The sequence below is a fragment of the Helianthus annuus genome, chromosome 10 (assembly GCF_002127325.2).
Source record: "Helianthus annuus cultivar XRQ/B chromosome 10, HanXRQr2.0-SUNRISE, whole genome shotgun sequence".
NCBI classification, from domain to species: domain Eukaryota; kingdom Viridiplantae; phylum Streptophyta; class Magnoliopsida; order Asterales; family Asteraceae; genus Helianthus; species Helianthus annuus.
In genome coordinates this window covers 159,414,664-159,426,946 of record NC_035442.2, presented here as the reverse complement: position 1 = coordinate 159,426,946, position 12,283 = coordinate 159,414,664, and the positions used below count along the sequence as shown (strand labels likewise).

The 12,283-nt window shown below is 35.4% G+C and overlaps 2 protein-coding genes across 3 annotated transcripts; both read left to right on the top strand.

Moving 5' to 3' along the window:
• LOC110886199 (zinc finger CCCH domain-containing protein 16) lies at positions 1–4,048 on the top strand. The gene is made up of 10 exons (XM_022133968.2): positions 1–164; positions 620–830; positions 927–1,021; positions 1,150–1,245; positions 1,965–2,058; positions 2,186–2,406; positions 2,511–2,614; positions 3,245–3,515; positions 3,660–3,732; positions 3,813–4,048. Exons 1-10 carry the CDS (start codon positions 121–123, stop codon positions 3,849–3,851), a joined length of 1,248 nt encoding a protein of 415 aa, XP_021989660.1. The 5' UTR covers positions 1–120; the 3' UTR covers positions 3,852–4,048.
• A 1,426-nt stretch (positions 4,049–5,474) lies between these two features.
• Positions 5,475–11,818, top strand: LOC110886198 (light-mediated development protein DET1). Of its 2 annotated transcripts, none has more exons than XM_022133966.2 (10): positions 5,475–5,932; positions 7,320–7,747; positions 8,372–8,774; positions 8,883–8,951; positions 9,040–9,096; positions 9,190–9,270; positions 9,365–9,547; positions 10,387–10,482; positions 10,572–10,671; positions 11,451–11,818. In XM_022133966.2, exons 1-10 carry the CDS (start codon positions 5,861–5,863, stop codon positions 11,588–11,590), a joined length of 1,629 nt encoding a protein of 542 aa, XP_021989658.1. In that variant the 5' UTR covers positions 5,475–5,860; the 3' UTR covers positions 11,591–11,818. The 2 variants fall into 2 exon arrangements, with proteins under 2 accessions (XP_021989658.1, XP_021989659.1); XM_022133967.2 differs by having other exon boundaries at positions 5,479–5,932; positions 9,383–9,547.
• The last annotated feature ends 465 nt before the right edge of the window (positions 11,819–12,283 follow it).

Sequence of the window (12,283 nt, the reverse complement as noted above, 5' to 3'; positions counted from 1 at the left end):
TACTTGTTATAAAGTAAGTGTTAATTCAAAAGCTTTGGACCAAATTAGGGAGGAAAGCAAAGCGCCCAAATCGAACGCAGGAAGCCAATAGGGACGATCGCGACATCGACAGAGCGAAACATGCCTCCCCGTAAAGAACCCTGCCGGAACTTCCAGCGTGGATAGTACGCCTTCTTCCATTCGTTCATACGTTTAGGGTTTAACATATTTACATGTCTTCTGTTTCTTTTTCTCATGCTATTTCACCACAATCTTAGGGTTTTATTGCACATTGTTAGTTTTGTTTCTGTCACAATATCGGTACCCATAATATGAACCGATATTTCACTGATTTATCACAGATATCAGTATCTTTCTTCTTAGTTCTACCATTTGCCTTTCTTCTTATTGTTACTATTAATGTTTTATGTCATTGTTAGTGTTAAATGTTGCTATTAATTGTTATTATCAAATATCAATCAGTTCTTCTTGGTTGTTAAATTGTTAATTAATCAGGATATGGTTAATTAAGAAAATAAAATTTTTAAAATTCTGACTTTAGATCTTGTTCCTTGAAATTTTGTAGCATCTTTCTAGTTTCTATTCTGGATAGTTGAAACAGTTGAGTTTTGTGTTGCAGCTGTCAGTACGGCGAACGTTGCAAGTTTCTTCATGTTAATCCGCAGCAAGCAAAACCAAGTCCAAATCCTTTTGGATTTGGTACACAGAACACTTCTCAACCTCAAAAGTCCAACCCATTCGGGTTTGGCACACAAACCGCTACTCAACCGCAAAAGCCCAACCCGTTTGGGTTTGGCGTTCAGAACAACTCTAAAGCTAATCAATTCAAGGTTCATTGTGCATCTTTAACTCTTACAATTCTGTTTATATTTCATGTGCCATTTTTATTTCATGTTAGTGAGTTTTTGATGTGTTATGTTGAGCAGCCTGGTGAAAATAAGTGGAGCCGGTTTTCTCCAAGTGGTGGTAATCCTACAGCCCCGCAAAAACAAGACAGCCAGTCTTCAGCACCTAACCATGTGTAAGAATACAGTAAATTGTTTCTGTAGCTTCACTCTTTTTAAATGTGACTAGAAAAAACTATATATAATGATAATCTTATTTTTATGTCATGAGAACTGATTGTGTTTAATTTTTTATGTTATAAAGTTGCACGGATCCAGAGTCTTGCAAGCGCCAGATTAGTGAAGATTTTCAGCAGGAGAAACCACTTTGGAAACTTACATGTTACGGTCATAGCAAATAGTATGTTTTTTTTTCACACCCTCTATTTCAATATTATTCTGAAATTCGGACCGGACTTTGTTTTACCATTTCCTTTGAAAAGTAAGACTGTAATGTTCGGATACAAAGTTTTTGTTTCTGATTGCATGAATAATAATTTCCTTTGAAAAGCAAGATTGTAATGTCTGGATACAATATTAAGGATATAAAATGTCATTGGTCCAAATTTCTTTCTTTTTATAAGATGAAGGACTTGATATAACCAGAATGTAGGATCGTTTTGTGACCCAAACGAGTCGATCAGAAGAGGTCTTAGACAGAATCAGAGGCGGAATTCATTGATTCGGTCTTCGTTTAGCTTGTATAACACTAGAATCACTATTAACTGTCTATTTTATTGAAAACACAAGGTTTACAACTCAGTAGACACTTCGACAGCGCTTCGCCGTCGGAAACAAGAAGGTTACATCTGATATCGCTTGAAAGGTATATATAGGACATGTGATTCCGCTTGAACATGCTTCAAGCGGAATTACATCTCAAGCGAAACCACCACTCAAGCGGAATTACATCACTTGATTTCGCTTGAAACCACCATGTACACTTTCAAGCGAAATCACCTATAAATTTCATTTCCTTGTTTTACGTGCACTGATTTATACAAACTAGTCTAAGACTCGAACGAAGATGAAGTCGACAGACAACTGCACTAACACAGAAAACTTTTTTCCTTTCCTTAGCGGGCCTTGTGACATCATTGGTGATGTTAGCTATGAAGAACTACGAGCTTCTGCCTATGATGATGCTAAACGTGGGACCAACGTTCAGTCAATTGTAAGTTTATTAACAGCCACCAACACTTTTTATCAAAATTTCCTTGCCCTTTTTTCTTGTAAGATCATTATCAGTCATATCGTGTTCATCGCCAGCCAATCATAATTTTAATTGTAAATTTATGCAGGTTGAGAAAGAGAGGAGTTTACTTAATTCCAAGTTGATTGAATTCGAAAACCTACTTAGGAATCCTTACAAACCTCCGTCAAATTCAAATCTTAATACCCAAAATACCCTTCCTGGTACCAGTACAAATACATTCCCTCAAACGGTTCAAAACAATGCCCCTCCTGCGGTTTCAAGTTTCAACCAGTTGGGTTCATCCTTCAATACAGGTTTCCAAATGAGGCAAGATTCTTTTTCAATAATTGGGATTTATGCATTTTCTTTTAGCAACGTGTAGCGTTTTCGGTTTTTTTTTTCATATATTTTGTTTTATTTGTACCTTTCAGAGCGCCCGCTCCAAATAATGCTTTCGGTCAAGTAAATCAGTTCCAAGCTCCTACTCAGATATCAAACGCACCCCAAAAGAATACTTTTGCATTTGGAATTCCAGGTGTGATTTTGATTATTATCATCTTATGCTATATATATATAGGGTTAGGGTAAAATGAAAACTCCTATGAGTTGTGAGAACTCGCTTACAAAAAGTTTTTCAAATTTTTTTTTACCAAAAATCCTTAAAAAAATCAGCATTTTCAGTTTTTTTTTGTTGATTTACACCACCGTAAAAAACCTTTACAGTGGGTGTAAATGCTGATGTCAGCTGCTATTTACAGTACAGCGCTGTAAAAAGGCTGAAAACACCGCTCCGGATTTTTTAATTTTGTTTACAGCTGTATTTTTAACATTTACATCTGCGTATTATCATCTACGTGCTGTTTGTAACATTTACATCCACGTATTATCATCTACGTGCGTGTAAAAAATTAAAAAATGGTGGCAAAAGTCGTACGGGAAGTTGGGGTTTCCTTAGTTCTCACAACTCGGGTGGTTTTCTCTTGATCCGAAGCCTATATATATATACACACACATATAGGTAGAGAGTGATGGGGGTGAACTGCGAGAACCGCCTCGACCCTTGTAATATTTATTATATATAGAGGGGCATTCATCTTTTGCAGTTCCAACATAATATTAGTACATGTAGTATTATATGTTTTTGTTATTGTCTGGTGATTTGTAGGTCAACTACTGGGCAGTCAACCTTCTACACAGTCATTTGTTAGCCCTGTCCAAGCCACAACACCTACCTTTGCCAACGCTTTCTCTGCTGCAGCTTCACCGAATCTTAATATATCAAGTCAACAGCCGTCTATGCCGTTTGGTACTCAAAACACAAGTCAACAGCCGTCAATGCCATTTGGTAATCAAACTAGTCAACAGCCGTCTATACCGTTTGGTGATCAAAACTCTTCTGCAAAAGTTTTTCATGAATCAATCACCAGTGTTAATACGTAAGTGCATCTTGTTTTATAACTGATTATCTGGTTTTGATTATTCAGAATCAAGTAATCACTTTCAAAGCACGCGTCTAAAACCTCCCTAATAATAGTTAGCAAAAAAGACGATAAATATTCTGCTCTCTGTTCTTTATGCAGGCAAAACGTTCCACAGTCGAATAATAATGAGCACGACAGTATATGGTTCAAAGATGAATGGAGAGCAGGAGAGGTAACCTGTTTAAGATTTTTTCAGTTTTTTTACCTGAACCATCATCATCTTTATTTATTTATTTATTTATTATTTTGCAGATTCCTGAAGAAGCACCTCCAGAAGGAGTAATCTTTTAGGGAAAGTGCAGGATCTCTAATAGAGCAGAAATGAAAGTTTCTTATTTCTTTTTGTAGCACTGTACATGGTTCTTTAGAACAAAGTGATTGATTTATTGATAGATTTACCATAACTTTGTATTGTTGACCAATTATATTGATCAAATTTTGACCTTTTTATACAAGAACAAAATAGATGTTTGAAGCTTTACAATTCATGGGTTTTCTGTTAATGTTTTAAGAAAATAATAGGGTTTGTGGCACCATGTCTTTATTCTTTTTAATGATTTATATTGTTTTTATTAAGACGGTGTTTAATGTAGATTAATAAAAACACATTACTTGAAACCTGTGTTGTAGAAATCGTTAGGCGCTTGTCCCGACAACTAAAAAGAAACCCTAGCCCCAATTTTATTCGATTTGAGGTAAGAGCTATTTCCACTTGACTGATTTGCTCCAATTGATCCATTCTGATCCAATTTTGGCTGGCTAGGTCTGAATTTGGGCGATTTTTGCTTGATTTTTCGACTTTGACCATTGCCGCCTAGTTTGGCTAATTTGGCAAAATCTAGGCGGCAAACCTCCGATGAGCGACTAATCGCTACCTACAATTTTACACTGCTGGAAACTAATTAAATCAATATATCCCCTTGAAAATAAAATTAACATCCTAACAACTATTATTTATACACCAGTCCCTAAACAAAATCATCATCATACTCAGTAAATCTCATCAATAGCAAAGCTAAGATAGGGTCTGAGGAGGGTAAGATGTAGACAACCTTACCTCTATCCCGTACGAATAGAGATGCTGCTTCTAGTGAGACCCCCGGCTCGATAGCAGTTTTGCATCAAGCCTTGGACAGTGGCGGATCTAGGATTCACGTCAAGCGGTAACGTTTTATAAATAAGCGGTAACGAAATCGGAAAAACTTCAAATTTTTCCAAAATTTACACTATCGCCGGAACGCCAAACGGTAGCGGGCGCTCCCCCTTGTATACACATACATCCGCCCCTGGCCTTGGACACAAGGCATATAACACTCAACAATCGGGACAATAGCCGATTAGTGCATGTACCCTTTTGTCTTTCGGCTATCAACGCCCAAACAAAACTAGAATGGAAAATATTGTCAACCATCTTACAAACTTATCTTACTTTTTGCCCAACAAGATATTTTTTTAATGTTCATTGACATGATTTGTTTCATATGCTTGTTGACACATACATAGAAAACATACCATAAAGTATATAATTAACTTGGTGATACTAACATACTAATGCTAACCCGGTTAGCGACATCCTAATCGTACGACGTTCCAACAAAGTATATAAATAAAAAAAATATTTCTTTAAATGTTCCACGCTTCAAAAAGAAACTTATAATTTGATATTTGTGTTTACGAAGTTTTACTGAAATTAAAAAAAAAAAAAAAACTGGTTGGTCGATTTCATAACTTTCAGTATTTCTCTAAATTATCGGTACCAAATCAATACCGCACTGTTATAATCAATATCAATACATTTTCATACGATACCGATCTCATACAGACCCATATAACATAGAACAAATTTATATCAAGAGTTCAACACCAAGATTTAGCAACAAACAGTTGCTTTTGCCATAAATACATCTCAATGACAAATCTAGAGTCGTTTACCACCAAGTTCACCTTTTCCAAAAGTAGAAAGAGCCATTACGTGGCGGAAGATAGAGCCACGTAAGCCAAAGTGCTGCGTAAACCTTGGCTAGCTTCCCCCCTATCCGATCAAAACCCACACCAATCAACAACAAACAAAGGGTTTTACCCTTTAGCCGCGTCTCCTTCTCTTTAATTATTCCACAAATCCAACTCAATTTCAAGATTCATCCATACCCATTTCAGACTTTCAAAAAAGATCCATACCCATTTGAGAGTTTCAAAAAAGATCCATACCCATTTCAGAGTTTCGAAAAAGATCCATACCCATTTGAGGATTTGAAGGGTAATGTAAAGTTTGATTAGTGATTTTTGATAATAGAGGACTGATGTTTAGAAGACATAATATTACTGCAAGGATATTTGAGCGTCAGATTCATACCCCTGCTCCTGGTACCTCTGTATGTACTCTACAATCTTCATTTTTGTTTCTGTTTGTATGTGATTTTTGAACTTTGTTGTTTGGTTTTAGTGGGTTTCCTTTTTATCAATGTTTCTTTTGGTAGATTGTGAGCTTTTGATCTTGTATTGTGTATGTTATCCTTAATTATCAGAGTTTTGTAAATGAAAGTTGTAAACTTTATGGTCTGATGTTATAAATGTTTGAGTAGATTGTGTGCTTTTGCACAAAATAGTATGTTTTCTGGGACCATTTTTTGGAGAGATTGGTTTATGTAAATGTTTAAATGTTATTGAGTACTCAGTAGTCCTAGGGCTGTAAACGAACCGAACGAACACGAACAAGACCTTGTTCGTGTTCGTTTGTTAAAAAATATATGTGTTCGCGAAGCGTTCACGAACACTTATCGAATGAGATTTTATGTTTGTGTTCGTTTGTTAAGGAAATGAACTTGTTCGCGTTCGTTCGTGTTTGTTTGTTAATTTTAGGAAACGAACAAAAATGAGCGTTGACGAACACAAATGAGCACAAACTAATGTTCATGAACACAAATGGAAACAAACGAACACAAACAATCATTCATGAACAGAATATATAATACAGTGACACTTATTAGATATTTAATTTTTCGGAATTTTGAAGTACTTAAATAAATATAAAAACTAAAAACACTAATGAACTATCGAACACAAACGAACACGTTACCGAACGTTCACGAACATAAACGAACGAACGAACATGACCCTTGTTCATGTTTGTTCATTTAACTAAACGAACAAAATTTCTTGTTCGTGTTCACGAACTGTTCGCCGAACGTTTGGTTCGTTTGCATCCCTACTCAGTACAATCTATGTTTTCACTTGATTTAGGTTAATTGATATGATTTTTTTAGGGGGGGGGGGGGGGGGGGATTATGATATTAGAGGGGTGTATGATACTTTGGGTATTTTGTTTTGTTTGTTTAGTGGGATTTTACTGGGTACGATTGTTTGTCTATTATTTTGGGGACCGAAAACTATTACCCTTTTATTGGATATCATTTCTACACCTCCAGTGCTTACAACTTTCGCATAAAAATCTGTTCTTTAATAACAGATGAGAAAATGAAGTAGTTAGAAGTAGCAATAGCTCAAACTTAGGTAGTCGTTAAATCTTTATTGTTAAATTCATAAGGATGGATGCCTGTAGTTTTTCATAATTGTGAAAAATAGTATTTAATGTCTTTGTGTTCAGATGTTTTTTCATGGAGTTGCAAGCCAATGAAGAAAGTTACAAAATTTACACTTGCGTTTCGAAACTGATTATCTGATCATTGCTATATCTTAAATGAAAGTTTCTGTAATAAGTCAACTTGAACTCACCCAAACTTATAAATATTGTGTTGTTAGATTCATCGTGCCAGAAGATTTTACGAGAATATAGTTCCTGCTTCTACAATATACGAAGTCGAATGTCCGGATAATTCATTTCGCAAGTTCACAGAAGATGGAAAATATCTGATAAGTTTCAGTCGAAACCACCAAGATTTAATCGTCTACAGACCAACATGGCTATCGTTTTCGTGCAAACAAGAAGATTGCGATAACCAACCTCTACCACCAAAAGCAAAGAAATTCGAGAGTTTTTTCACGCAGTTGTACTCGGTCCCGCTTGCTTCTGCAAACGAGCTCATATGTAAAGACTTTTTTCTTTACGCGGAGACTAATCAATTCGGACTTTTCGCAACTTCAACCGCGCAAATTTACGATGCCCCTGCTACTGGTGGTGCTATTCAAGGGGTTCCATCGATTGAGAAGATAACGTTTCATCTTTTAAGGTATGTTCTTAACTATTTAAATGGTACTTCTGTTTAGGGCTGCAAACGAACCGAACTTTTAGTGAACAGTTCATGAACCGTACGGCGGGATTTCGTTTGTGTTCGTTCATTTAATAGATGAACGGACACGAACACGAAATTTCGTTCGTTTAGTTAAATGAACTAACTTTTATGTTCGCGAACGTTCGCTAACATGTTCGTTTGTTTGTGTCATTTGTGTTCATTTGTGGGTGGATCCACTTAATGTCTGTGATGCTGTTTTTATTAGAGATTTAATATATGTCCGTTTATGTTCATTAACGTTGGTTTATGTTCGTTTGTGTTCATGAATGTTCGTTTTTGTTCATGAACGTCGGTTTGTGTTTGTGTGTGTTCATGAACACGAACAAGTTCATTTCCTTAACGAACGAACACGAAAACAAAATCTCGTTCGGTAAGTGTTCATAAACTGTTCGTGAACACATGTATTTCACGAGTAGATTTTGTTATTTTTGCTCTTTTGTTCGTGTTCGTTCGGTTCGTTTTCAGCCCTACTTCTGTTACTTGGAGATAGAATATAATCTGAATCGATCATTACAATAGCGTCTAACGCGGGTCGGGTTTCGTGTTTGTATGTGTTTATAGATTGGAAGATGGAGTTGTACTTGACGAAAGGGTTTTCCGCAACGATTACATCAATTTGGCACACAGCATGGGTGTTTTTTTATTCGATGATTTACTTGCGATTGTCTCTCTCCGTTATCAACGTATTCACATACTTCAGATTCGGGATTCCGGCAGTCTCGTCGATTTAAGGGCAATCGGGGAATTCTGTCGCGAAGATGACGAACTTTTTCTCAATTCTAGTGCTCAGGCCCTTTCAAGTGTTGACAAAAGGGCGCCACATCATACGCCCGTAAATAATGCGGTAAACGGGTCTCCTCTTGAACAGCCTGCTCAAGAAAACCCGTTTCTAAGCGGTATAAAGCAAAGATTGCTTTCGTTTATTGTGCGAGGGATCCAAAATGAAGAAAAAGACGAAACTATGGTTGGTTTTGTACTATAAAACTTTTATTAATCTTCAGTTTATACTTTTTATTACTTGATATGCACATTTGTTTCTTAATGGTATCTTTTTTTTTAATTGTTGTTTCAGAGAATTCAATCCCTAAAAAAGAAGTTTTATTTTCACTTTCAAGATTATGTCGATTTGATTATATGGAAGGTGGGTGCTGACTTGATTAGATTTTTTTTTTTTTTAGCTCTTTTGTACGATTATGATAACGAAACGTCTATTTTCTTTTTTTGGGTAGGTGCAATTTCTGGACCGACATCACTTGCTAATCAAGTTTGGAAGTGTTGATGGAGCAGTAAGTATGCATGTTACGAAACATGTTTTACGTTAAAATATTAACGTTTGGTACATAGAAAAAATCTATTCATATGGTGTTTATATGATACAGGTGTCCCGAAACGCTGATAATCATCCTGCCTTCTTTGCCGTATATAACATGGAATCAACAGAAATTATTGCATTTTATCAGGTATTTATAATTTTATATACATTGTTACATGGGATTTTTTTATTTTGTAATTTAATTAAAGGGTATTTTTTTTCTGATTAACAAGTTAAATCAGCCTTTTAATATCTTGCAGATGTCATCCGATGAGCTGTATTTGTTGTTTGAACAGTATTGTGATCATTTTCACGTACCGTCAAAAAGTTCGCCGTATATGAATTTTATCTCATCTCACTCAAACAACATTCATGCTCTCGAGCAACTGAGAAGCAGTAAAAATAAAGCTACAAGCTTCCCATTGGTAAGTTATCTTGCTGATGACTTTCTGTTTATATTATTGATGATTAACGTATTAAAAAAGATTAAGAGTGAAATGCCATTTTCGCCCCTGAGGTTTGGCCAGTTTTGCGACTTTCGTCCAAAGGTTTGTTTTTCCGCATCTGGATCCAAAAGGTCTGTAATCTTGACATTTTCATCTGGCTTGTTAACTTCATCCATTTTTCTTTGTTAAGTCAGGGGTATTTTTGTCGTTTTTGTTAACTTAAAGGGCAATTCGGTCTTTTTCAAGGGTAGTCGGTTTTTTTACATAAAGTGAAAAACACCGAATTGCCCTTTAAGTTAGCAAAAAAGATGGAAATACCCCCGACTTAACGGAGAAAAATGGATGGAGTTAATGAGCTGGATGAAAATGACAAGATTTCAAACCTTTTAGATCCAAATGCAGAAAAACAAACCTTTGGACGAAAGTCGCAAAACTGGCCAAACCTGAGGGACGAAAATGGCGTTTTACTCAAAAGATAATAAAAGAAGCATTATTAAAATAGTATCTAATTTTAATAAAGTAATTTACAAGGTTTTAAGCATTTGAAAACACTTTGGGTGGTTGTGACCCGTTTGATCTGTTTCCATTTTAGCTATTTTTAAATATTTATTCATTCGAACTAACTGTTGGAGATAAAACACAACCCAAATCAACCAATTCTAGGTGGATGGGCCAAAAACGCCACTTCTGATGCTACTTTTACCATTCCATAAAACTGTTCTTTGACTTTTAAGGTCAAACAATAGTCAGCTTTCGTATGGAAAGTCAAAGTATCCGGTTATATAATCGATTTCTTATTGTTGGTTGGAAATTTGCAGTTTATTAAGAAAGTGCTGGTCTCTTTGCCGTTTAATTGTCAGTCTCAGAGTCCTTCGCCTTATTTTGATCAGTCTCTATTTAGATTCGATGAAAAGGTGCGTCGCCTTATAATAAGCATGTATTATTTCATTTTTTTTTTCTTGCGGTATATTGTAATTAAAAGTGTTATATTATCTGTTTGCAGCTTATTTCTGCAGCTGATCGACATAGACAGTCAACTGACCATCCGATTAAGTTTATCTTACGGAGGCCCCCACATACCCTCAAGTTCAAAATCAAGCCAGGTAAGCACATTTGAATTTACTCTGCGTTCCGATAAAACGGGCCCATTTTGACTTTTGGTTACTTCGGAAATTCATACCAATGGAAGACTTTTTAACTAATTGAAAAAATGAAGCTTTCTTTAAATAAGTTGGATATGGTTTCAGTGGAAAGAACTTATATTAATCCTCGTCGGTGATTAAGTTGAAAAGTGTTATGTTTGACCTAAAAAGTCAAACCTCACCCTGTCTAGAATCTAGATCAAGAAGATGATTTGCTTACAAACAAAGTTTTTTTTGGTGTATCTTCGTATGAAGTTCGATATTGTTTCAACGAAAAGAACTTAGCAAATCATTGTTAATTCTAACATCGACCGCAAAAGTCAAACCTTATGTGTTTAGGTCAAGAAGATGACTTTGTTACAAAGTAAAAAGTCTACAGTTTTCTTTTAATATATTTTCTTAATAAATTTGAAATAGTTGCATAAAAACAAACTTTCCATGAATCCTTGTCAATATTTTAAATTTGAAAATTTGACAATTGGTCCGTTGACTCCAAAGTCAAGCCTTACCCTCTCTAGATCATGAAGACAACTTTGTTACAAATGAAAACCTACAACTTTCTTTCATTATTTTCTTAAGAAGTTAATCAAAAAGAACTTTTAAGTAAGTTTGACCAAAAAGTCAAATATGTTACCTTTTAAGATCAGGGAAGATTATTTAGTTACAAATTAAATACCCAAATTTTTTCACATTTCGATCAAGATGACTGATGACGAGCGTAAACTATATTTATTGAACAGGACCCGAAGCTGGCATTACAGATTGCAGGACAAAGAGAATATCATCGTTTCTTTTTCATCCAATTTTGCCCCTCGCGCTTTCGGTTCAGCAGACTCTCTTTTTGCAGCCTGCTGTTGTAAACATACACTTCCGTAGATAAACCCAGATCATCATGAAATGTGTAAACAACCTTCCGACGGTCTTTCTTTGAAGCTGCATTGCATTTGACTACCAACATTCATAAATGATAAACCCGTGTTTAGGAACAGTATATTTTTGGCCTGTTTTACGCTATGAATGTAATGTATCTTATTGTAAAATCTTCAACCTATAGCTGATAGTAATGAGATTCACTTGTTAGTGAAGCGTGGTCATAAATTTCTGAACCCTATGATTGTTTTTTTACTACTATTTCCATGCATTGGGGACCGACTTTTTCGTGTATTTTTTACTAGTGTAAATAATAATAATAATAATAATAATAATTATATATAGTAAAAGGCATGGGTTCTAATAAAAACACACTCCAAAATCTTAATTTCACAGCATGTATACGGGCCGTATAACGTTATACAGCCTGTATAGAATAATCTGACATGATAAACATTGGGTCATATAATGTTGTACGGCTCGTATAGATGGAGAAAATATTAGGTCGTATAACATTCTATACGGGTCGTATACAATACATGAGGTTTGGGTCGGTATAGTATTGTATATGGGTCGTATACATGGAGACAAAAAAACATTCTCTGACATTTTTTTGTGCAACAATTAGTTATACGGCCAGTATAACTCTATACGGGCAGTATACATGTCGGTAGGAATGAGCGTGATACCGGTACTGTACCCA

Coding starts and splice junctions, on each gene's coding strand:
- LOC110886199 (XM_022133968.2), top strand. CDS start 121: ATGCCTCCCCGTAAAGAACCCTGCCGGAACTTCCAGCGTGGATA. Junction 2,059..2,185: donor GGACCAACGTTCAGTCAATT/GTAAGTTTATTA, acceptor AAATTTATGCAG/GTTGAGAAAGAGAGGAGTTT. Junction 3,733..3,812: donor ATGAATGGAGAGCAGGAGAG/GTAACCTGTTTA, acceptor ATTATTTTGCAG/ATTCCTGAAGAAGCACCTCC.
- LOC110886198 (XM_022133966.2), top strand. CDS start 5,861: ATGTTTAGAAGACATAATATTACTGCAAGGATATTTGAGCGTCAGATT. Junction 8,775..8,882: donor AAGAAAAAGACGAAACTATG/GTTGGTTTTGTA, acceptor TTGTTGTTTCAG/AGAATTCAATCCCTAAAAAA. Junction 10,483..10,571: donor TATTTAGATTCGATGAAAAG/GTGCGTCGCCTT, acceptor ATCTGTTTGCAG/CTTATTTCTGCAGCTGATCG.